This window comes from Rousettus aegyptiacus, unplaced genomic scaffold, assembly GCF_014176215.1.
Source record: "Rousettus aegyptiacus isolate mRouAeg1 unplaced genomic scaffold, mRouAeg1.p scaffold_m13_p_14, whole genome shotgun sequence".
NCBI classification, from domain to species: domain Eukaryota; kingdom Metazoa; phylum Chordata; class Mammalia; order Chiroptera; family Pteropodidae; genus Rousettus; species Rousettus aegyptiacus.
The window spans coordinates 33070178-33095316 of record NW_023416289.1 but is presented as its reverse complement, the minus strand read 5'-3'; the positions used below and the strand labels follow the sequence as shown (position 1 = coordinate 33095316).

Below are 25139 nucleotides of genomic sequence, written 5' to 3'. Positions count from 1 at the left end.
AGTTGCTATGCATACATGAGGGTCCCGTTGACAGCCCCTTCTCCTCATAGGCTGTCATTGCAGATCCTTTCCTAGTGCCATTTTTCCTCAATACAAGAATCATCTCTCTGGACATCTGAAAATCCTTCAGATAAGTCTGTTGCACAACCATTTGAGTGGTCTCGAAGAAACATCAATTTGGCCACACACCTTGGAGCTCTAGCTGGTTATACTGTCTTAGGAGCTCCCTGTTGACAGGTTTGGTGGATATTTTGGATTGTTATTGTATGGCAATTCTTTGGGGGGCATTGAGAAAGAACATTTCTTAATTCGGCCTACTTAAAATGATTTCCAATCATCACCATGATCAACATGAAAGAGGAGGCCCAAGAATATACGGAGAAATTACACACTGTGCAGAACACTGCTTATTGGATATTATTATTAATTGTTAATTTCTTAGGTGTAATAATAGTACTGTGATTATGTTTTTAAAAGCACGTATCTCTAAGAGATACATACACTTATTTCTGAATAAAATATGAACTCTAGGATTTACTTTAAAATTGTCTAGAGGGGGAGGGGAGTAATTAGAGATAAAACTGGTCATTTGTTGATAACTGTTGAAGCTAGGTGATGGGTATATATGAGTTTTTATTATACTATTTTCATGTGGTTCAAAAATTATGTTAAAAAATGTACAAATAATTAAAGGAACATACAGATAAATTTTAGCATATACAGGGGCTTGAGGCTATTTCATATAATCATTCACTCTACTCTGGCACAGAGGAGGTGGTCAAAGTTTGATAAAATAAAAATCAAAAACAAAACGAAACAAAAAAATAATCACTCTGAAAGCCCCTCTTACTGGTCTAGGCACTATTTCCAACCTAGCTTCTTGCCCATCATCCATTTCTTTCACACACAGTCTTACACTTTTCCAACAAGTATTTATTATTAGTTAAACCATGATTCGGGATCCCAGGGTGGGATGTACCCAGGTCCACCCTCGCTTCCCTGGGAGAGGGATGGAAGACAGAGGAGAGGTGGGGTGGAGCCAGTTCAGATCTTCCCAGGAAATGTGCCTTCTGCTCTGCGGTCATCCCAGGTTGACACCTGTGGAAAAACAGCCAGTGTTACTCTTCCTCCATGGGGAAACCAGATGAGTAGACTTCTTTGTCTTCCTCACTTTGCCCACCTGTTCATTTCTTCAGTCAGTCAACAAGTAACCTCAGTTACCTACACTGTTCCAGGAGCTGGGAAATAGCAGTGACCCAAAAAGACGAGGATCACTGTCCTGAATGGGCTGACATGAACTGATCCACTATGGGGGTGGGGAGTAACATGCAGAAAAATCTCAGGCTCACTGCAGGGCTGTCCCTGGGGAAATGTGAGAGGTACAGAGCTTCCAAAGAGTGGCTGTGCAGTGCTTCAGGAACCCCAGCATCAATACTCAAGGACGTTTGCCAGAAGAGAAGAAAAAAGGGATACTAGGCATTTGTGAAAAAAGGCTGATCTGTACTCCAGCATGAATGGCTCTCCAAGATATACAGTCAAGCTCAAAAAGGTGCCAAGTGGAATATGGAGTGTGATACTACTGCTGATCACACGTGTATGCATACACATAAAACATGACGGAAAGGCCAATATCACTGTTAACACTTCCCAAAAGTCACACCCTTCTCCTTGTGGGCCTTCCTACAGGCAGCTGAAAGCACATTATTTCCTCACTCACTCACTCACTCACTCACTCACTCACTCACTCACTCACATTTACATGCTACACAGTAGAGGCAGTGGATAAAACCACAGGTAAGGAAGACTGAATCTGAATCCCCACTCCATCACTTCCTAGCTGTGTGACCTTGGGCAAATTATTCAACCTTTCAGGGCCTCAGTTTCCAATTCTGTAAAATGAGGATACGAATAGTATCCTCATCTCATTTTTTTTTTTTAGCATGTCTGCCTTTATTCTGATATAAAGCACTTACAGTGTAGCTGGCCCTTACCGTAAGTGCCATGTATGTGTCTATTTTATTTACATACACACAGACCATATAACAAATACTGTTTTAAAATACACACAGACAAATAGGGCCATACTATATACTTTCCTGAAACTTGCTTTTTCCCACAAATCTCAGAGCTCTTTCTATATTCTGTCATGAAGATCAAAATAAACATATCATCATTGACCTAACTTGGGTTGTTTCCAAATGTTCCCCATTACTAACAACTCTGCAACGAACATACTGTATATACACATTTTTGTAGGATATCTAGAATCTAATTTTTTTTCATTTTGAAAGATCTTGCCAAACTGATCTCAAAAGTGATTGGACAGTTTACAGAACCACCAACACTTAGCACTTCCAACCTTCATAAACCTGTTATTTTAAGCTTCATTTGCCTGATGCCTTGAGTGGGATGAACATCTTTTCATGTCTGAGATTCATCTGGATTTCCTTAATTGTCTACAGTCCACAGTTCTAAGTAGGAAATTCTAAGTTCCTGGGCTTATGTCCCCACCCCCTTTGAAATTAAAGGATCAGGCTGGTCTAGTTCTTTGGTATATTACCCTTTGTCCAACAATCTCACTTCATGAAAAGAAACTAAGGAAACCATTCAAATGGGGGGCTGGGTGGAGGATTTTCCTGCAATGGAATTGTACATTCAAGTATCATTTAAAATAGTGAAAAAAAGAATGTGTCCAGTTAAAGGGGAAGGGAATATCTTTTAACTATTAAAGATGAAGGCTACCCAATAACTGTGCATACTGCACTGACATGAAAATAGGACTACAATGATGTTAAGTAAAAAAAAGCAAAGTAAGAAACAGTATCTAGAGTGTGACCCATATCTACATTTTAAAAAGTACATAAAAACACATCTACACATATGCATACATTATCAGCACACAGAAAAGGAAGTAAAGATTTATAGCAAATTCCTAAGGAAAGTTAACTTTAGGCCTCAGAAGGGGGTGACTAGGGGACTTTCACTGTCTACATTATATAAATCTCTCATTTTAAAGATTCTACAAAAAGTCATTGCAATTTTTCATGGAGAAACTAAAGGTTTTTTTAAGCCAGAAAATAAAAGATAGTTGGAAAAAATATCTTAAATGCTCACATAAGAAAAATGCCGAACTCCCGCCCCCATGTACTGGGATTAGAGACTTATTGAAAAACAAAAAACAAACACATAAAAAAACACAGGAAACATCTGGAAGATGCTACTAGCGAGGTCAGATAAGAGACATTTTTTCTGCCTCTTCCTCTATTTTTTAAGTTTTTGTAAAGTGATTATACTGCTTATAAAAAACAAATACAATAGCAATAATAAAACACTTATATTTACTTCACCAAGTTTTTAAAGTAAAAGAACCAGGGTCACTAGGTATAAACGGGCCTATGCCAAGTGCATTTACATCCAGCCCTAACAGGGCAGACCCAGTTGGCACCTGAACTGATGAACCACACAATCTAATACTCAAGTAAGGGCAGGCCCAGGACCTGGAAACTGAGGTGTGGGGCAACACTGGCACTGGAAGCATGATCCTAGTGTCCTGTCCACCATGCACCCAATGCAGGCTGAGGCTGGAGGGGGGATGTTAGGAGATCAAAACATCATGTTACCAAAGATCATCCAGGGTCAAGGAGAAATCCTGAGGGCACAGGGTACTCAAAGACACTTGAGACAGCGTGGTCAGAAAGGTGAGAAGAAAACCAAGTGAGCTGGGGAAGAGTACCTTTAAGGTAATTTGTTCTCAAGAAATAAGCCCCAACAATGTACATCGAAGATGCTTAATACTGAAAAATTAGAACATAATCTCCAACAAAAGGAGACCAGTTAAATAAAAGCATCTGTATTACGCATTGTATAAGCTAATAAAATGAATAAGGAAGATCTATATGCATTGTCATTAAAAAAAAAAAAGGCTCCAAGACATACTGACAAGCCAAAGTTATTAAACATTATATAGTATGATCCATACATACATACAAAGTGCCACAAGCTTATATATGATAAATTTATATATAGAGAAAAAGGGAATCAGTTACAGTAGTTACCTCTGGGGAGAGGAATTGGGGAACACAAGAGGGGCTCTCTTTATTTTACTGTATTGCTCATTTGTTGTTTTTTTAAATGAGCACTACTACTTTTGTAATAGTATTATATTTTGATTCTAAGACATATAGTATTTCATTTTAACATCTCTGAAATTGGCACACTTATTACATTCATTTCCAGCATTAAAAAAAAAAGATTTGCACCTCTCTCAATCTTACAGTCAATGAGATCTTTGACTTGATGAATTAGAATAACGTTAAACATAAATTCTTTATTTAAAAAAGAGGGTATGGCAAAGAGTATTAAATAGTAACAAAAGGCCTAGTCAGGTCACAGCTAAAAGGACTGCCTTACTGCATTTGTATTTTTTTGAGATGCATACTGAGGTAGGTTAGGGTAAAATGACATGTCTGGGATTTGCTTCAGAAAACTTAAGCAAAGGAAAAAAGAAAACGAAAAGACATAGATAAAGGATATGTGAAAAAATCTTGATACAACTCAATTTGGGTAATGGGTATATTTGGGGTCGCTGAATTATTCTCTCTACTTTTATGTATATTTGAAAATGTTCATAATATAAAAGAACAGGATACACAAGATGGTGAGCTCCACAGGGACAAAGACAGTGCACTGAGTACGTATCTGCAGAGTACATGAACAAGATGGATCTAGCAAGAAAACTGCCCTGGCTGCCTTGGCTGAGAGCTCTGAATAATTGAGAGTCAGTGAAAGAAGGAAAGGGAAGCAATTCTAGGAAGAAAAAAGGACAAGTTCTGTGGACAGTGGGATGCCCTGTCCTCCCTCTGCCTCTTGCAGATGAGCTCCCACCAAGTCGCCACACTCCCCTCTCCTAGGACCCCACCCAAGCATCCCAAGGGCCCCAGTAAGAGTCACATACCCAGGATATGGGGCAGAGGGACTTGTACACACGCCGGTACCATTCACACACAGAGACATCACCCCCTTTAGCGGTCATTGCCTTCTCACAGCGGTGGAAGTCTGTGAAAAAAGGGATTCAAAGTCAGCTCAGACAAAAGGCTGGACACATTTTTGAACAGAACTCATAGAAATACTTTTAGAGTATTACAGAGTATGACAACCAGTTATATGAACACAGAGATAGACAAAGACAGACACGTTTCACAAAGAATGCATACCCTTACAAGTGTACTAAAAAGGGCTAGATAAACCTTGCTAAGTTGACTTTACAGTTCCCAGAAAACTGCTGTTCTACTTAAAAACCCTGGCGTCAGGACTGATGGGGCAACATGATGGGCCATGTGTGGGGACTATGAAACTTCAGAACTGAGGCAAATGAAGGGGAAGGTGGTCTCGATGCTAAGATGGTGGAGTCTGAGAGAAGAAGACGGGAGGGGGATAATCTGGATTTTAAAAGTAGGCAATTAATTAAAAAAAAAAAATTACTAGGTAGTCCATTCCTGGGCACATTCCCTAGAGAGAAAAGCATCCACATGGACATCAAATTACATCTATAAGAACATTTATAGCAGCATCATTTGTAAAAGCCCCAAAATGGAAACCACTCAAGTGTCCATGAATAAACTGGAAAACTGTAAAGCAGTTAAAATGAACAAACTACACAACACAGTATGGAACAATCTTCAAAACTGTTGAATTAAGAAATCTAAACACAAAAGAGTAAATATAGTATTTATAAAGTTCACAAACGCAGTGAGAAAAACAAAACGTGATTCCCTTAAGTCAGTAGAGTTATATCTCTAGTAGGGAGAGCAGGGGGTCGTGTTCAAGACAGGGCCCACAGTAGGCAGGGGAATGCAGAATCCTAGCAATATCTACTTTTCTAACCAGGTTATAATTACACAGGGGTTCACTTTAAAATGACTAATTTAGCTGTACATTGTTTTCTGTACTTCCTGTATGTATGTTACATCGCACACACAAATCTTAAAAAAAAAAAAAAAAAAAATCATTGTAGGAACCAAAGTTTATGGCACTGGCCCAGATCGTGAACACAGCTGGTGACAAGGGGCATGGGCCCTGAAGGCAGGATGTCCAAATTAGAAGACGAAAGCCTGGAATGCATGGGTCCTGATGAAGCAAGAGGTAAGCAAATTCAGGTGTAGGACCAAGGGAAGGTCTGCATTTCCCCACCATCATGCCTTGCTTACCCAGGTAGTTCTGCCAACAGTTCCTAGTCTGGTTCTGGTTGGGGAAGCGGCTGTCAAAAGGGGCAGTCTGGTAGTTCTTGATTTTGGTCTTGATGTCTTCTGCCATGTTGCTGACTCCTGGAGGCAAAGAGTGCTCGCAGGCATTCTGGGGGAAGGGGTGGTGGCGGGGGAGGCTGGGCATGTCAGTCCACCCATGCCCAAGTGGGGCTCAGAGACAGAAGACGGGCTGGGCATAAATAATCCACCATACCCTCCCTGTCGACATATACACACAGAGGTGAAGGGCAGGGAAAATCCATACACCTAAATGTGGAAGTCACAGCAAAGTTTGAAGAGTCAACTCCTAGAGAAAATCAGTCCTTATCTGTCACAAAATAACACTAACACTCATTGAGTGCTTACAACAGGCCAGGTGCTGTTATAAATGCTTTATTCCCAGAGCTACCCTAAAAGGTAGGAACTATTACTATCACTGTTTCACAGTCAAGGGACAGTGAGTTTAAATGACTTCTCAAGGTCATACAGCATACAAGTGGTGGAGCTATACTCAATCATTGACATAATCTACATTGCAGAGGTTCTTAACGTCTTTGGTGCCATGAACCTTTCAGTATATGTTTGAATGAATTACAAAATTGCACACGCTCACAAAGAAAACCAGTTTTATGTCGCTGAGGATTTATTAACTACCACAATTTCAAAACAGTCATGAGTGTACATATTTTGTGACACCAGCAACCATAACATGATTGATATAAGATGACCTATGATTTTGATTGCTGACAGTCACAGATGCTACTACTACTGAGGTTGTTGCTGCCATATCTAACTGAAGGAAATGCTACATTCCAATGAGAGATTAGTAAAAATACAGATGCAATTCTCCTTCCCATTCGAGTACTAACACCCCTTGAATTCTATCGATTCTGTGGACCCAGGATTAAAATCCTCTGCTATGACTCTTGCGAGATGACACATAGTTTTCATCAAGAAATATGAAAGAAAATGTCTCTATTCCAGAGAATTCGAAAAATAGTGGGGTTACATTGAGGTATGCAAATTCAAACATCTAAGGTAGTCTAGGTGGGGACCTAGGGCACCAGAGTAGCCTGGGGGGAAGGAGGGCTGTGGGACTAGAGGAGGGAGGATGAAAACACCAGCCGCTGGGATACAGACGCGGTCGGAACAGTAATTTGCGGAGAGATTTCGACCCGCTATCTGGGAGTGAGAGTAGATCCGCGATGACAATGCGGCCCCTCCAACATCCAAGGGGGAGAGGTGGGGCCTGACACCAGGGAACCAGGATGCAACCCAGGCAAGCCGCGGGGGGCCACGCTTGTGGCCGGGTGATTAAGAGCACTGCAGTCTGAACTACCGAGTCCAAATACTGGTTGCTAAGTAGCTTAATATCTCTGCGTTCAGTTGCCTCACTGTCGAAAAGGACAATCACAGGATCTACCGCAAAGGGCTGGAGGGAAGACTAAAGGAATTAATATAAGTCACTTGAAATGCTGCCCGTCATTGAGAAAGAACTAAATAATCGTTTGCTATGACTACTAATATAACAGGGCCCCGGGAGGCTGAATGCCGCCGGCCAAAAACCTCATTTCATTCTCAGGGAAGCTACGGTCTGGTTCCTCAGTCTCCCAGGAAAGGGCCTCGGATTCCCGAGCTCTCGACACTCACCGAAAGACGCCCCTGAAACAGCTTGCAGCTCAATGTGACCCTCAGCAAAGTCGCTTTCGTCTTACCGGAAGCGGAATTAAGACAGGCCGGAAGCTGGGCGAGGCGGGCCATAGGGGAGTCTTCCATGGGGCTAGAGCGCCCACGGAGAGGCGTCCACGCCCATTCATGTGAACGCCGATCCTCTATTGGACTGAATACCTGTTCATCATCACCTCAGACCCAATCATGAGCTTGCGTAGCATTGGAAGGGCTCCTTGCTGGGGCTTGGGACGCCACCTGATTCTAGGTTCTTGGTCCCTGGCTTTACCTGGAGAAAAGCCTTCTGGGTCCTGGGGCTGGCTGGAGAGTGAGCCTGGGAAAATACCCAAGTAGACGTACTTTTTTCGTGCAAGAATTATTTATTGAACGCTTACCTGTGGCAGGTACTTCTATAAGGGTTGGGGATGTATCATTGAACAAAAGGCAAAAATCCGTACCCTCATTATGATTACTATGGAGTCAATTGTTAGGGTGTAGCAAGGAACCAGTCTTTTTCCCAGGGTCATTTATCACGTAGAGAGGAATGGCCAGACTACCTCCAAACTTCTGAAGGCACAAACGAACAAAGATTTGGGTGACTGTGGCCTCAGAAACTAGTCCTGCATCATGCAGAAGAGGGGTTAAAAGTTAAAACTTGGTTCTGTGAAGGGTGTGGCAGAAATTGGTCAGTCTCAGCAAATGGCAACTCTGTTCCGGACAGAATTGTCTTAGACTCTTACTTTCTTTCACATCCCATAGCTGATCTAGCACATAATGTTGGGTTTGCCTTTTAAAATATACCCAGCCACCAGCACCTCCAGCTTGTACTATTACGAGAGTCCACTCCCTGTCCTCTTGGCTTTCCTACTGCGCTTCACAATCAGTACACTCAACTAGAGGGACCCTGTTAACGCCTCAATCAGATCACTTATTTCCTTAGCCGAGAACCTTACCCTGGTGGCTGTTCTGACTATTTAAGTGTAAGGCGAAAGTCCTTTCACATGACCTACACTGTTAGGCCCCCTTTATACCCTCATCTCTGTAAAAACTGGTAAAGGAAACCTTATTCAAAATGGAGTCAGGAAGTCATGAAGGGAAAACTCATACATGTACCATTCGTTGTAGCCTGCAAAACCAGCAGGAAAAACGGAGATAAGAATTATTTTAATGAGGTTTGTTTGTATAGAATTCTTTGCATAAAATTCTTTGGGTCTCAACCACTTGTCCGTGATCATAAGAATATTGTTTTCCTTCTGGTTCAAAGGAGGACATTTTTACATAGGAATTTCATCTCCTGCTTTTTTTTTTTTAAATAAAACCCCTCCCTGCACCAGCAACAACACATGAACCCCCGCTTGAAGCCAATGAGAAACTGCAACCCCAAAGCTTGTTCTATTCCAATGAACTTTTATTCAAAACAACTCTCTCCAATTTCTTCCTGAAACCTAATAAAAGCTGACCTTCCCTATTTCTTTGGAGTTGACTGTAGCTTCCTTCAGTTTGCCCATCTAAAATTACAATTTCTCTGCTATTCCCAAATAAACTCATCTTTTTTGAGCTTGCCTCAGTTTACCTCTTTGTTTAAGTCAGCATCTCCTACCCCTCTTCTTACTCTCACTGCTTCATCCTGGGAACTGGCTTCCTCAGGTTCTTAACCATGCAGACCTGCTTCCCCCTAAGGGCCTTTGCATTTGCTGTCCTGAAATAATCTTCACAGCTGGCCCTCCCTCACCTCAACTTTTTGCTCAAATATCACTTTCTCTGTGAGTCCTTCTAAGACCCAATATTTAAAGTTGCCATCTTGTCAGTCTTTATTTCCCTTCCCTACTTTATTGCTCCACAGCACTTATCACATACTATATTCTTCCTTTTATTGTGTTTACCATTTTTTTTGTCTTCTTCGATATAACAAAAAAACCATAAAGGAGCAATTTTTGTCTGTCTTATTCATCATTGTATCTCCAGCACCTAAAATATTGCATGGCACATAGGAGATGCTCTATAAATATTTGTCAAAGGAGTGAATTTCTTGTGTGAATAAAGTGCCTCCTGGGGACTGGAAGGAGCTGTAAAAGAGAACGGCTTTCATCCCCCCTCTTGGTCTGGCCTTTAGTGCTTCCCACATACTGTGTTGGATGTGGTGTTCAGGTCTCATTTTGTCTGGGGCCTCTTACACATTCTGCATTCATCGACATTGTAATTACTTGTGGAATTACTTGTTTATATGCCTGCATTCACTCCTTTCAGTGAGATTTGCCTAACCCCTCCATGACTCTCCTGTACCCTCCTGACAAAGTCCAGGCTCCTTACCACGGCACCACAGATCCTTTGTGAATTGACCAGTGATCCACTGTTTAACCATACTGATATTTTAGTTCATCAAACAGTGTGTGAGATCTTCTACCTCCAGGCCTTTACTCATGCTGTTTCTTCTGCCTGGAACTCTTTGCCTACCTGACTTTCCTAAACAGCTGTTTTCTCATCCAGAAAGCCTTCCCTGATCTCCTCTGACCTCCCCTACTCCAGACTAGGTCAGACTAGGTCTGTCCTTTTGGGCCCCCTCGATGCCCTGGGTTTTCCCCACCCTAGCCCTGAGCACTGTGGGCTGTCCCAGTCTGGTTATGGGTCTGTCTCCCCACTGGACTGTGAACTCCCTAAGGGCAGGGTCCAGAGTTGTCTTGGTCACCGCTGAATCCCCAGCATCTCCCACAGGAGGACCACTCGGCAGGCTCTCTTTAGGGACTCAGTGGTTCCCAGAATGGGGTAGACTGTCCTTGGGGTCTAGATCTGAGTTTTATGTCCTCCAACTTGGAGTGTGGAAAGAATAGGTTTTTTTTTTTGGGGGGGGGGGGAGTTAAGCGTTCAGTCTAATTCCTTAATAGTCCCTAGCACCGGAAGGCACACAGTAAGCAATTTTTGGAGCCCCAGTACTCTTTTCAAGGGAGGCAGAGTAGGTAAACTCGCAAGTTAGTGATTGGGTCTGATTTTTTTTTTTTTTTTTTTTTTTACAAGTCCTAGCACAGGGCAAGGACACAGTAAGTCCTATGGGGACTGAGTTTAATTCCTTTGCAAGTACCATTACACAGCGAGCACATAGTAGGTCCTCTAAAGGACCGTGTGCCTTGGGATCACATAGGCGGCGGTGGAATGGGGTGCACACAGGCTCCCCAGCGGGTCTAGTCAGTATCAGTGGGAAGGATGCAGACAGCACGCAGACGAAGTTTGACGGAATATTTTTATTGGGTTGCTGCTTCCTGTTCACCCCCTTCGCGGTTGGGATAAGCCAGGTAGGGCACTCGGCCCCCGAAGCGGTACGTGTACTTGCGCCCACCGCTCTTGCGCACGATGTCGCGGCGGTAGTAGTAGCGCAGGCCTCGGCTCAGCTTCTCGTAATTCATGCCGGGTTTCCTCTTGCGCTCCCCCCACAGCCGCGCCACCTAGGGCGGAGGCAAGGTTTAGTCTAGGAGGGCGGAGGCGGCGGGGTGGCAAGGGTTAGGAGGGGCCGAGCAGGGTTGCGGGGAGATGAGGCTGGGGCGGGGCCAAGGACTAGGAAAAAGAAAAGGCGGAGCTAGGTTAATCAAGAGACTGGGGCGGGTCTGGGAAGCTGCCCCACCTCTTTGGGGTCGCACAGCTGGAACTCGCGGCTGTTGCCCGTCCAGCGGATACAGCTGCTACTCGCCCCGTCTTGGAGCAGCTCCAGAAGGAACTGCCACAGCTGAATGGGACCTGCAGGGTGGAAGTAGGCAAACCCTCAGGCATCCTGGCCCCAGTCCATGTCGCTTCGACGACCCAGGAGTCCAGGCTCCCTCACCTCAGAGGTCCAAGGGTCCAGTTCTTCCTAACTCGGGATTTAGGAGTCAGGATCCCCTCCTCCTCGGGGACCAGCGATTCCAGATCCCTCCGTATCAGGGACCCAAGAGTTGGCCTCGGGGACCAAGGCATCGGAAGCCCTCTTCTCGGATTTAGGAGTTTTGGCTGCCCCACCTCGGAGACCCAGGCATCCAGACCCTCGTGTCTTTCCTCTCACCTATTCCAGGAGCCTAGGTCTTCGTCCTTTGCTCCCTAAGAAAACTATCAATGTCTTAATCCTCCTCTCTCTCAGGACTCGGGAGTGAGGACCACCTCCCTCTCCTCTCTCGAGGCCTTAGGTAGCTAAGCGCTGCCAGTTTCCTGGGTCCCGCCTCCTTAGGCGCCTAGACCCCGCCTACTAGACTCCGGCTTCCCTACCCTAGACGAAGTCTGTCAGACCTCTCACCTCGGTGGTTAGTTTTGGAGTAACGAGCCAAAGTTGTGCGGTCCGACTGCTGGCTCGGTTCGGAGCAATTGGTGATATCTGAACTCTGGTACTCCTTCAAAGAGGTGGTGCAATCCATATGCAGCCCCGAGTCCCAGTGGGTGGGATAGTCGCCGCGGGCAGCCTGGCCCCACGAAGTGGTATAGTCGGCGCGCCGCTCCTCGCCGAGGCCCTCGCCCCAGTTTGTGGTGCCGTCGGAGCCAACAGAACAGTCCCAGCTAGTGGTGCTGGCTGAGGCGGGGGCGCGCGAACACCAGTTGGCTCCTTTCCAGGAGGTGGTGTAGTTCTGGCCCTCAACCCCATTAGACCCCGCGAAGGGGGCGGGGTTCAGGCTAGGAGGGGCGGGGCCGAGGGCTGGCGAGTCGCTGCTCCAAGCTTCTGAGCGGGTGCACGCCAGGTGAGTGCAGTCTCCCGACCACGGAAGAGCCCGAGAGGTGTGCTCTGTGAGGAGGAACAGACCCCGAGTGAAGGAAGCTCAGGCGTCCCACTCCTCGGCCCCCTCGGGAGTTCTAGGAATCGAAGCTCTCGGCACTGGCGCCTGAGGCCCGGAGCTCTCGGATCTAGGCCAGGTCACCTGGAAGACACAGGCGTCTCCCGTCCTAGATCCTTTCTCCCTCAAAGATCGGGGAGGCTACCAGGCCCCCCGATCAACCACGGTGGAGGACCCCAGGCCCCTCCTCCCGCCTCTCCAGACACTCACCCGCCACCCATGGAGCTTCTGGGTGCGGTGACGCAGAACTCCAGTCCCGCTGTGGCAGCCCTGCAGGGGATAAGGACGTGGTTGAATTTGAGGAAATGTGTGAGCAAGGCTCCCCCCCCCCCGCCCCAACCACTCACTCAGTAGTCTTTATTGGTCAGGTACTGAGGGTCATTACTACCGCCAGGCCCTACTATCTCAGGTCCAGGACTTGGGACCCCAGGCCCCTCTTTTTTCAACCTCAGGAGTTCAAGCCTGCAGCCCTCTCCGCATTCAACCCCAGGAGTCCAGGCACGCCCCCTTCCTCCCTCAGACCTAAGGGCCCAGCCTCTCACCTTCCCCAGCACTCAGGGGGCCCAGTCCACAAACACCTTTCCAGGATGTCTCCTCTGTCAGGGTGTTTCCTTGGAGCGCCAGTTCGTGGAAATAGAAGCCGAGCTCAGCTCCTTCTGCAGTCAGGAGGTTAGGTCCTGTGAGGGTCAGCGGAGGCTCGCCAGCACCCAGCACCCCCTTCCCCTGCCACACACACACACATCGCAGCCTACCCGGTCCTGACAGCCTGTTCCCCGGGGGCACTTCCTGTGGTGATGCTTCATCCCAGTTCCACAAGTCCATGGGTGCACGTTGTGAATTTTCTGGTGGGTGCAGGGGAAAGGCACAGGGTGAGCTGGTGATTCTTAGGGACCGGGCAGTCTGGGCACCCAGCCCTGGTTTCCCTCAGACCCAGGAATAAAGGACTCTGCTCCCTTCTTCCCCAGGACTCTGGAATCTTGGCCTTCAGTGTCCTTTTCTCTCAGACCATGGGTGAGGGACCTCAGCCCTCTCCTTCCACAAACCCAGGAGTCCAGGTCCCTAGACCTCCAGTCCCCAGTTCATGGCTCACCTCTGGTGGATCCCTCTGCCCTCAGCTGGGGGTCTCAGCCTCATTTCATAGCATGCACCCCCTCCCCTGGGGGCCTTGCAGGGGGAAATTTTCCAAGACGTCAGAGCTGGGGGTCGAAGCTGGGGTCGAGTTGCAGGGTGCGGGGGCGGGGCCGAGCCACACTTCCCCTCTTCCAGGGATGGCCCACCGCTAGGGCTGTCTTGCTACAGGGGTGGCGTGGACTTCGACAGGAGCTTGGGGAACAGCAGGCTGGGTGACCGGGGGTGCAGAGGGTGTTTACAGGGTGATAGGAGCGGGGCAGGGGACTTGTGGACAGGTTCTCCCTCTTGGGGACTTGATCCTGCGACATGGGGGATGGTGGGGAGCCGGGGGTCTGGGGTCAGCTGGGCTATGGCAGACTTATCTGCAACAGGAAGGGGGATTTCCGGCCAGACCCTCGGTCGGGACATGGTTGAACGACGTCACAAACCACAGGGGGACTGCGGAGGTGGGGGTGGGGTGGGGTGAAGCTGACGTGGATAGCCGACCAGAGTTCTCTTCCGAGGGCTTTGAGAAGAACGTTCTGGGGCTGCTCCTGAAAAGTGTCAATCATGATAACAATAGCATCAATAATATAAACAATAACAATAATACTAATAACTAACATTTATTGAGGGCTCATTGCATGCCACCAACAGTGCCATGGGCCTTCATTTACTCTTATGAGGTAGGTACTAGTCTTATCCCCCTTTTTATGAAAGGGGAAATTGAGGCAGGCTTCCTTCCACTTCTCTTCATCTCCAGAGTCCATGCTTTTCCATGCTATAATGGTTTGGAATAAATAGGGAAATTTGAGTATGAACTGAATATGATACAGAATTATTAATTTTCTTATTTGTGATAATGGTATGATATAAAAGATATCTCTTTAAGGAAATGAAACTGATATTTAGGGGTGAAGTGTTAAGATGTTTGTAACTTGCTTCAAATGATTCAGCAACCCCCTCTCAAAAACACCATGTATACATGCAACATATACATACATACATACATACATGCCATATTTGGGACATATGACAACAAATTATTTATTGTTTATCTGAAGTGCAAATTTAACTAGGTGTCCTATATTTTTATTTTCTAAATTTGGCAACCCTAAACCTAGGTGGCTTGGCTTCAGAGCCTGTGCTTGTACCCATCCTGCTATATTCATAAGTAAATATTTACCATTAAAAATAACCTCTTTAATATGGTCATTTTCTAATATTTACTCAGCTTAATCATTAACCACTTGCCAGTTGAGGGTGGGTGGGTTATGAAGGTGTTGGTGCTGCTCATTTCCATGTTACAGAAAGGAAACTGGGCCTCAAGGAGAGCCCCTTACTATGTTACAACAGTGGATGGGTTAGGGAGGTACTGGGATCGGGCCCAGGATTGGGTGAGCCACAGAGCCCTTGGGCATCACTGCGTCTTCTATCTATCTGACCCAGAGGCCTGAAGGGAGTCATACCCTGCTGTGCCCACTAGGACCTAAGCTTCCTCCCTAAAGTTGTCCTCTACTGTCTATATGTCTGTCTCTCCATGTCTCTCTGCCCTGGGTTAGTGTCCCTGGCTCTGGGTTTCTGTTGCACTAACCCTGACTGCAGTGAGGCCTTGTTATCCAGTCTCCCCTGATAAGTCTCTCCTCTCCCAGGCCTGTTTTTAAGTGTTCCTCTCTCTATCCCCATCTCCTTGTCTGTCTGTGTCTGTCTCTCTCTGGGCTTTCTCTCCATCTCCTGTCCCATTGTACTGCTTCTGATCCACAGTTCTCACCTCTTCATCTTTCTGCCTCCCTCCTCATCTCTCCATCTCTGCTTGTTACATCCTCTATCTGTCCATCTGTCTCTCAACCCCGTGATTTGAGTTTTCTCTCCCTGTGCTCAGAAGGACTTAAATGTACACATTTAAAATCCTCCTTTCGGGAATCATTCTCCTTTTCTTTTCCTCCCCAATGGTTATAAATGAGCAGAAGCTGGTCAGGAGTAGGGAGGGCTAGTGCTGTGAGGGTGGGGTCTGAGGATCCTGGGGTTGGGTGGTCCAGCCCAGGTGGCAGGGGGCTAAAGGGCATTTCCTTCTGGGGAAGAAGGCCCTCACCCCTCTGACCAGATTGGAAAATGTGACATCACAGAGGGGGCAGTAAGGGAGGAAGACAGGAACAGAGGAAATTTGACACCTCTCCTGGGTGACCCGCTTCCCTGAGAGGACTTGGCAGTGCTTCCCCTTCTCCCCAGGCCCCCTCCCTATCCAGGGTTCTGTTTGTTGGCTGTGACCCTAGAAGACAGTCATCCCTCCTCATGCTTGAACCATGCAATCTCCCTCCTCTGCCTCATCCTTACCCCAGCCTCTGTCCAGACCCCCAGCCCACAGAAGTCTCAGGGCTCTTTCTAGGGTATAGACTCACGATGCCAGTTCCCTGCTTGAGCTTTGTTTTTAGCTTCCTGGGGGCTGGCTGCTGCCTTTAGGGTAAAGTCTAAAATCTCAGCCTGGTGTTCAAAGCCCACATGGACACTTCTTCAGACAGGCAGACAAGCTTGGAGCTGGGAAAGAGATGGGGGAGGGGGCAGGAGAGACCCACAGATAATTGAATGAGAGACAGAGAGACAAAACAGAAGAGTGCTCACAGAGGAAGACACATAGAAACACTCAAGGAGACCCACACAGACATGTACAAGAGAAGCCAGCTGGGGTTAGGCAGAGTGAAGAAACTAGAAAATAGCCTCAGTGATCCAAAGGTTGAGAACTGCTGACTGGGAGAAAGAATGTGTCTCAGAAGTGGCCAGGTCCTTCAGGAAGCCCTCTTTGACTCTCAGGTTGCACCCTGGGCTTCCCCATCCCAACCCTGACCACTCTGAGCTGTCACTGTCTGGCAATGGACCAATCTTCTGCCATTGGACCAGGAGCTCTGAGGGAAGAGAGCCCAGGACTGTTTCAGTCATCGCTGTCTCTAGCACTGTGTAGGCCCTTGGTGACTTTGCTGAACAGATGAAAGCCTAGAAGGCTGTGAGCTCCAGAAGGGTAGAGCCCATAAGATCTCCTCCTTGGTGCTGACAACACAGGCTTGAGTCCGAAGAGCATGGGTCTGAGCCTTGGCTTGAACCCTCGCCATAAGTCTCCGCTTCCTCTTCTGTGAAATGGGCTTCACCCAGAGTACACTTAAGAAGTTTCCAGAAGATGTAATGGGTACTTGGTTGGGACTGAAAAATGCCCATCTGCATGTCTGCCTGAGTAAACTTTCAAGGCTCCCCATGATTCCCAGGTAGGGGGATGCCAAGCGCTGCACCCCAAAGAGTGCTTCCAAGTCCAACCAGGGATGGAAATGAACAAAAATTTATTGAAACTGGTTTTGGGGAGGATGGGTGGATGGATAGTTGGAGATTTTCCAAAGAGAACTGTGGGGAGGAGCCAGGGCCCGGCCGGGTGGGAGCGGGTGCCCAGCCACAGACCCTATCTCAGGCCCAACTTCTTCTTCTCCTTTTGCTTCTTGCGCACTACATCCAGGTTTCTGTCCTTCCACATGCTCTTGCGCAGCTTGATGGGACGCGAACCCACATATTTCCCTGTGGGAATGGAGAGTCAAGGTCAGGCTTGGGGTTGGGTTTAAGCCAGAGGCCTGTCACACCCACTGTCCCTAAGGAAGGCCTCATTTACCATTCATCTCACGCATGGCGCGCACGTAGTCACTGGGGTCCTTAAAGCTAACGAAGCCATAGCCCTTTGTCTTGCCCGTGCGTTTGTCGCGGATCACCTTAGCCTTAAGGAAGGATGGGAAACGACTGAAGGCGCGTGCCAGGATGTCATCGTTCACCTCATTGCCCAGATCTCCACAGAAGATCCGGAAGTCATCTGGGGTTGGGAGAGAGGAGGTCAGAGGATGCAGATGCCTAGCCCAGTGTCTGCCTTATTTAAAAGGCCCTACTTTCTCTGGAGGCACCCCCAAGCCCTCCTTCTGTATCCCCAACAGTCTGTCGAGGCCCCCTTAGTAATAACAGCCAATATCTGCGTGGTATTTACCCTGTGCTAGGCTGCTAAGCACTCATGAGGTTTTAACACATCTAGTACTCCCAACTATCCTTTTACACTGAGGCACAGAAAGGTCAAGCCACCTGCCCACAGTTATGCAACCAGAAAGTGGCAGAACTGGGATAAGAACTCAGGGATCTGGCTCTAGAGTCCTTATTTTTAATTAGCTGCACTGCCTTTTACCACTCTAGGGCCATCTCATCCATTCCCATGATGAAGCCCCAACTCTGTACCAGCCCTGGCCTCTCCTCTGAGCCCCTGGCATCCTTTCATCTCCTGGACACTTCCCCATTGGACATCCTCTGGGCCCGGCACTGCAGTACATTAAAATGGCACCCTAGTACCCCGTAATGGCAACCCAGTACCACAGACTTCATCTTTCCTTAGCTCTGCTTCCTCTGCAAAGCCCATTCTAATTCCCTCTGAAACCTGAACACACTGCCCAATCCTTCTCCAAGGTTGAGTTTAGCTGCCATTCCTGGGCATATCTCCTGGGCCTCAATGGAACGTGCTCGTGTGCAAAGAATTCCTTCTCCAGGAAGTACATACTGTTGTTACTAGCCCCTTGTTGGAGATGAGGAAAATGTGGCTGGAATGGCTAAGTGACTTTCCCAATGTCACAGAACTAGTGCCTACAGCCTACACTGGCCACATCGGGGCCTATGCTGTCATGGCCCTACCCTGGGGTGGGTAGATAGTCCCAGGAGAAGAGACAGAAGAAGTCAAGGACTGGGATAGGAAGTAGGTCCCTTTCCTTAGCTACTGTCATGGTTGACCATGGCTTCTGTAGTAAGTAAGGGTACTCTTTGAGAACAAGTTAGGCCAACCCAGGAGGAAACAATCTGACAAACTCAGAGGGTGGCACCTTCTACAAGACAACTGGCTCGGATACTTGAAAAACTATTATACACAAGACAAGGCAGTGGGAGACCATTCTCATGAAAAGATAATCTAGAGACACAAAACTGCATGTATGCTGGTTTGGGGAGAACTGGGTAAATTTGAGTATAAGTGGAATTTGGGATACCATAGAATTATTGTCAGTTTTCTTAGATGTGTTAATGGTGAAAGAGAATGTTACTTTTCTAAAGATATGAATACTGAAGTATTTATGAGTGAAGTGATAATTTATAACTTGCTTCAAATGATTGAACAAAAACCCAAAACACACACATACATACATACAAAGTAAATATAGCAAAATATTAATTGCTGAATCTAGGTGGTATATATATGGGTCTTCACTGTGTAGTTCACTATTTAGCATTTTTCATAAGAAGTTGGGAGAAAAAAAGAATGCTCTTTCACCTTTAGCAAGCCAGGCCCCTCGCAAATATAACTGCGGCCAGAAAGCCCAAGGTGCGGGTCACCCCACCAGGTTCTGTTCAGTGGCTGGATGACGGCCTGCCCCTTAGAACCATGGCCTATCCACCATGAGATGCACTAACAACAGTGCTCGCCCTACACACAGGAGGCAGTTGTGAAGTTACCTGGTTCACCTCTCCTGTGTCTGCCCCAAGGAAGAGAGCTTGCCTTGACCTTGGCTGAGCAATTCCTGACCCAGGACTTGGGCCCATTTACCTGCATCCCACTCCAGCAGGCTGGGGTCTTCCCAGCTGCTCCCAGCTGCTGTGCGAATGCAGCGTTTCAATTTCTCTGGCTTTCCTTTCTTCTTGTCCTCACCTAGGGGTTCTGGGACCTGCAGAGGAAAGGTGACGAGGTGCAAAGGGTTCATTTTGGAGTCTTCCATCTGCCCTCCTCTCATTTTCCTTTACCTGTTGGTCCTCTTGCCCCATAGTTAAAGGACTAGATATGCTCCTGGGTATGGGGTACGTGTGCCTGCCACCTTCACCCCAATGTCCTCTAAGTCTCATCAATTTCCCAGGTCCTTCCTACCTCCATTGATAGAGGACTACATGTGTTTCTAAGTGTGGAAGCCCATGGGCTCCTGTCCATCCTCCCAGTCCATTCTGTCCCCGCCACTATGATACTCTCTGCTTACCTCAAGAGCCATCAGGCCAGGAGGTGGCTCAGGCCGTGGGGGCCGGGGTCGAGGACGCAGAGACAGGAGCTCAGGAATGCGTAGTGGGGGCAGCAGGCCTCGCACAACTTCCAGAGGGAGGGGCAGGGGCTCAGGCTCAGGCAAAGGCATGGCAAGCGCCAGTGGTAGGCTGGGCCCAATGACAGCAGGACCAGTTGGGGCACCTCCTGCCCCCACAGCTACTGCTGTGCTAGCGTCCTCCAGCCCGGCTGCCGCCGCCACCACTGCCTCTTCCTTCTCTTTCAGGCCCAACCCCAGGCCTAGGCCCAGTTCTCGGGGTGTTGCTGGCTCTTCCTGTGGCAAGGGGAAGGCATGAGGGGTGTCAGCTCAAGGCTCAGAACTTAAGTACCATTCCTCTACAACAAACCAAGGGAGATATTGGTGGCCAGAGAGCAGGCAAGAGATATTTAGACAGTAAGGAGTCTCTAGTTGGAGACAGATGCAGGGACAGAGAAACAAAGGCAGGCACGTGCACGCGTGCATGCACACACACACGTGCATGCGCGCGGAGGGAGGGAGGGAGAGATGAATAGGACAAAGACATCAAGACAGAAAAACAGAGAGACAATCAAAGGAGAAATGGCAGTATAGAGATAGAAATACACCCATAACATGTTTCTATATTTTTTTCACAAAAAGAAAGAAAAACAGATTCGGCTGCAGAAATGCAGGGAGAGGTATAGAGTCAGACAGTGATAAGTCAGAGATATGAAAAGCCAGGGAAAAGGCAGACTTAGACATAGTCCATCAGGCCAGGATCAAGGGTACCCCCAACCCACTGCACCTCTGACTTTCAGCTCCCTGTCCACACTCACCAGGGGAGGCCTCAGAGCAGCCATGGAACCCAAGGGGGGCCCTGGGGCCCGAGCCATTGGTGGTAGCATCATAGGTGGTCCAGGGGGCCCAGGCAGAGGGGGGCCCACGAGGGCCTGGTGAGGGGGCCGCAGGGCCATAGGGCGAGGACCACCTGCTGCAGAAGAAAGAGCAGAATCTGTCAGGGTGTTAGTGGGGGAGTTACAGGGCTTGGGGAGGGAGTTATGTGGCAGGGATGATGACCCTGGCCCCTCACCTGCTCTCTGTAGCACATGGGGGACGAAGGCCGGACGCAGGATAGGGGCCCTCTGGGGGGCCACGGCTGTGGGAGAGAGAGATGGGGGTGTGTGTCATGGGGGACCAGGGCACTTGGGGCAAAGTATGTGTGTGGGGGTACTCTCAGCATCCAAGAAATCCTGGAGAAGAGTGTGGGGAGTCTTCTGGGAAGATGCAAGAGTCTTTTTATTTGTTCATTCAAGAGAAATTTACCATTAAAGCTCTCCTCTGGGCCTGTCCCTGACCTGGGCAATGCCAGGGACACACTGAAAAACCAAGGGCTCTCAGGGAGCTCCTGATCCAGAGTAGGAGGAAAAAGACCTATCACCAGAGAGTGACAGTCCATAGTAATCAGGGCCACGATGGGGAAAAGTCCAGGCAGGGTGATCAAGGCTAGAAGGGGGAAGCCCAGGAAGTACTGGGAGCCAGGAAGGAGCCCTCTGACCTATCCAGAAAGATTAGAGAAGGCTTCCTAGAGAAAAGGACCTGTGAGCTAAAACTCATAGGATAACGAAGAGTGGGTCCAGCAAACGGTGACTGGAAACAGCATTGGCAAAGGAGAATATTTATAAACAAAGTCTTTTTCCATTTTCAGCTTAGTGTCATTGTGATACAGGAAGCTGGAAGCTGGAGAGTATCATAAAAGAATGGCTGAGAGGATAGCAGGCACCCAAGCATAGCCTTCCTTACAGCTAAGCCACAGATGTCTTCCTGAGGGCACTGAGGAGTCACGCAGGGTTGCAAGTTGGGCAGGGTTTGCATTTTGATCAAAACTATACTAAAGAGTAAGATGTTACAATTTCTGATATCGATAAAAAAAAAAAGTATAACAGGTTTTAAGTAACACAAGATTGATCTAATTGAGATTGTACCACACCTTTACAGAACATATCCTTTTCATATACATAAGGAAGTAATGTCACCAAAATTGACTGTGTAAGGTCACCTCAACAACAAAAAATAAGAATGGCCTGTGGAGAGGATAGATTTTAGTTGACTTTGGTTAGTTTGATTTTGGTTTAGTTGATAGGTTTTGGAAGGTTATATAGTTGGGCAACAGTGAGCAGGGGAGAGAACTTCAAAAGCATTGCTGGTACATCCCAACAATGTTTAGGGCTTCTGGGGAGGATGTGGGGCTCTCTCTCTACAAGCGGCTAGGTGATGTAGGGTCCTGACTGCCAGGGGAGGAGCTTGGTACTTATTTATTTAATGGTCTGTTCATCCAATCAATAGATAGCATGTAATGCTTACTATGTGGCAGGCACCAGACTTCTGCCCTTCACAGGGGTTATATTTTAGAGGGAGAAAAAGAAAATATGTAAGTCGGATAGCTTGTTATAAGGTGTTAAGTGCTGTGAAGAAACACAGCAAAGGGTAGGGATTAGGAGTGACAGCAGGAGGTTGGTTTGCAATGATCCAGTTAACCCTAAAGGCCAAAATAACTTGAAATACATGAGGTTCGTGTTTTAGGAAGATGACATCAGGGTGGGGATGAAATGGAGAGGGTGAGTTACAGCAATGATTTAGGCAAAAGGCTGAAGTAGTCAAAACAAAAATGCTTGGTTAAATGTCTGTTTCCTGCCCCCAGGCCTACCTGCTCGCCGCAGGAACATGGCTTCTCGAGCTTCTGGACTGTCCAGGTGACTCCGATCACCAGGGCCAAAGCCAACTGTTGGAGGGGAGAGACAAGGATGGTGGGAGATAGTTCTGGACATCCGTTCTTACCACCCTGCCTAATCCCCTGGCTCTGCTCCTTACTTACCTGGGCCCACAAAAGGAGGGCCACCCACCATGGGAGAAACCACTGTGGCTGCAGCAGCTGCCCGGGCCTCCAGAGTCTGCTGGACCTGTTGGGGAGTAGTTCGGGGTAAAAGGCTTGACTCAGTGCTCCCAAATTGTCCTAGCTTGCTCACTCTGGGAAGCCAAGGGCTTCTGGCTACCATCTTTTAGATCTCAGCTAAAACGGCACTTTTTAGGGAGGCTTTTGGGTCCACACTAGATAAAGCTGTCCTTAGTCCCTCCAAGTAGCAACTTCTCTTACCATCCTGCTGTTTCATCTGCCCTGCGGCACTGAGCACTATCTAAAATTATGTCCAGCCTGTTCTCCCCATCTCCCATGCCACCACTCTGGTCCAAGCCACCATTATCTCTTGCCTAGATCCTTACAGTAGCCTTTTCCTTAGTCGCCTTGATTCCGCCCTTGCCCACTACAGTTTGAGCAACCAACTAACTCAGTGACCTACTCCAAACAAAGCCAGAGCGACCCAGTTAACATCTAAGTTGGACCATATCACCCCTCTGCTCAAAATCTTTCAATGGCTTTTCATCTTAAAACCAAGGTCCTTCTGGGGGCCCACAAGACTGTACCTGATCTGGTCTTTATCACTTCTCTGCCCTCATCTCTGCCCAGCTTCCCCCTTGCTCATTCCACTCTAGCCATGCTGTTCTCCTTGCTGTTCCATGATCATGTCAGGTAAACACCTGCCTCATGGCCCTTACACTAGCACTTCTCTCTACTGGAAATGCTCTTCCCCCAGATATCTACATGGTTCCCTTCATCATGTCCTTTATATCTTTGCTTAAATGTCCCATCCTCAGAAAGGTCTTCTCTGATTGCACTGATAAGCCTCTGCCCTTCTGACTCTATTTTGACTTGTCTCTCCCCAGTAAAATGTAAACTCCAAAAAGGTAGTGACTGTTGTTCTCTGCTATATGCTTAATGCCTAGAATAATGCTTGGTGCACAAAAGTCATCCAATAATTATTTGTTGACAGAATGAACACGTTTCATTTGCTTGTTTTTGGTAGTATCTCTCCACTAGTCATATATAGCAAGCTATTAAGCACTTGAATGTGACTGATGAGACTAAAGAACTATTTAACTTAAATATGTATTTTAAATAGATACAGAACATTTCCATCATTGCATTAAGTTCTATTGGATAACATGCTCTAGAATATAATCTCCCAAAGGGCAGAAATATTACTTGTTTTAGTCATTACTATGTTCTCAGTGCCTGGCATATAAAATATTTGTCACGCAAATTAATCAACAAGCCATCATGTCAATAGCTCGCTGTATGCAAACAATGAGTTTGAGGCATTATACTCTCTGACTTATATGCCTTAGCCAAGACGTACCTGCTGGTATGTGTTGGTCGCGATAATTGGACGGATCACAGGAGCTGCTGGGACTTGCATTGCTTCTACTGTAGGGACTGTGGGTACTGCAGACACAGCAGATGGGATTCCGGTTACCGGAGCCCCCAGAACTTCCTGCTCAAACCTGCAAGGGCAGGACAGACATCGCGGCTCAGAATCTTGCACCAAGTCTATTAAGTTGGCTATATCGCGATAGTGCCTTCACCCCGTCAACTTCTCCTTACTCCCGCCCCCTGCAATCCCTAAGGTCTCATTTCCCCAGGATAGAGCCATATGTCGGGCCTATCGCGGCCTGGAGGCTCCCGGGGTCAGCAGATCTGGCTCTAGGATGGCTTTTATCACGCCCTGTCCCGGGCCTTACAGGGCCATCTCCGCCTCCATCTCCTTCAGGCGTTCCTCGCCGCTCTTGCCCGGGATGCCGGCGCCAGGGCCCTGGACCACAGGTCCACCCGCACCGGGAAGTCCCGGGGCCGGCCCCGCCCCGGCCATCGCTGCTGCCTTCGCTGCTGCCGCTACCACCGCCTCCGCTCCGCTGCCTCCGCCGGTTCCGCTGTCTACTCTCTGGCTTCGTCAGTGTGGGCGCCCGCGGATGACGTAAGGCGAAAGCGACGGGCGCCAGTGCATGACATCATACGCCAACAAGCCCTCGCCTTTAGAGCGAGGGCCAATGAGAATCTGGCCACACCCAGAGGGCTCACCCGGAGAGGAATATAGGCCAATCAGAGTGCTGGCAAAACAAACCAACGGAAAAACCTGGGTCTATGAGACCACAGCAAAGACAAGCCGCAGGGCTTTTACGGAAGAGCGTAGTCTAGTGATAGCGACCTAAAGTCGGTTGGCCCCATCCCTAAAGCGGAAACTGGACCTTTGAGAACTTGGGAAAGTTTGGAGGCCTCTCTGGTGCCACCACGAGGCTTGTTCCGGAAGTTTTAAAACACACTTAAGTCTGCATCAGCGCAGGTATGGTTGAGGCTGGAGACAGCTGGGGACCGTGGGCTCCCACTTTTGGGTAGACAGACATACTAC

General features: G+C 47.7%; 3 protein-coding genes across 6 annotated transcripts; all 3 read right to left on the bottom strand.

The window, feature by feature from the left end:
• Positions 1-912: 912 nt before the first annotated feature.
• Positions 913-7989, bottom strand: LOC107497665 (cytochrome c oxidase subunit 6B1). The gene is made up of 4 exons (XM_016119768.2): positions 7893-7989; positions 6207-6323; positions 4955-5055; positions 913-1098 (listed from the first exon to the last, which is right to left on the bottom strand). Exons 2-4 carry the CDS (start codon positions 6310-6312, stop codon positions 1045-1047), a joined length of 261 nt encoding a protein of 86 aa, XP_015975254.1. The 5' UTR covers positions 6313-6323; positions 7893-7989; the 3' UTR covers positions 913-1044.
• A 3143-nt stretch (positions 7990-11132) lies between these two features.
• On the bottom strand, positions 11133-14288 carry ETV2 (ETS variant transcription factor 2). Of its 2 annotated transcripts, XM_036232250.1 has the most exons (6): positions 13447-14288; positions 13249-13350; positions 12905-12964; positions 12166-12645; positions 11524-11636; positions 11133-11347 (listed from the first exon to the last, which is right to left on the bottom strand). In XM_036232250.1, the coding sequence occupies exons 1-6, from the start codon at positions 13514-13516 to the stop codon at positions 11147-11149; spliced, it is 1026 nt and encodes a 341-aa protein (XP_036088143.1). In that variant the 5' UTR covers positions 13517-14288; the 3' UTR covers positions 11133-11146. The 2 variants fall into 2 exon arrangements, 1 of the variants encoding a protein (XP_036088143.1); XR_001593859.2 differs by lacking the exons at positions 11133-11347; positions 12166-12645; positions 12905-12964; positions 13249-13350; positions 13447-14288 and adding an exon at positions 11722-12054 and having other exon boundaries at positions 11531-11636.
• A 2825-nt stretch (positions 14289-17113) lies between these two features.
• RBM42 (RNA binding motif protein 42) lies at positions 17114-24715 on the bottom strand. 3 transcript variants are annotated; one of them, XM_016119755.2, is made up of 10 exons: positions 24475-24715; positions 24093-24237; positions 22715-22799; positions 22547-22621; positions 20933-20998; positions 20679-20854; positions 19825-20157; positions 19404-19521; positions 17451-17645; positions 17114-17359 (listed from the first exon to the last, which is right to left on the bottom strand). In XM_016119755.2, the coding sequence occupies exons 1-10, from the start codon at positions 24600-24602 to the stop codon at positions 17247-17249; spliced, it is 1434 nt and encodes a 477-aa protein (XP_015975241.1). In that variant the 5' UTR covers positions 24603-24715; the 3' UTR covers positions 17114-17246. The 3 variants fall into 3 exon arrangements, with proteins under 3 accessions (XP_015975241.1, XP_015975243.1, XP_015975244.1); XM_016119757.2 differs by having other exon boundaries at positions 20679-20833; positions 24475-24680; XM_016119758.2 differs by lacking the exon at positions 20933-20998 and having other exon boundaries at positions 20679-20833.
• Positions 24716-25139: the final 424 nt, after the last annotated feature.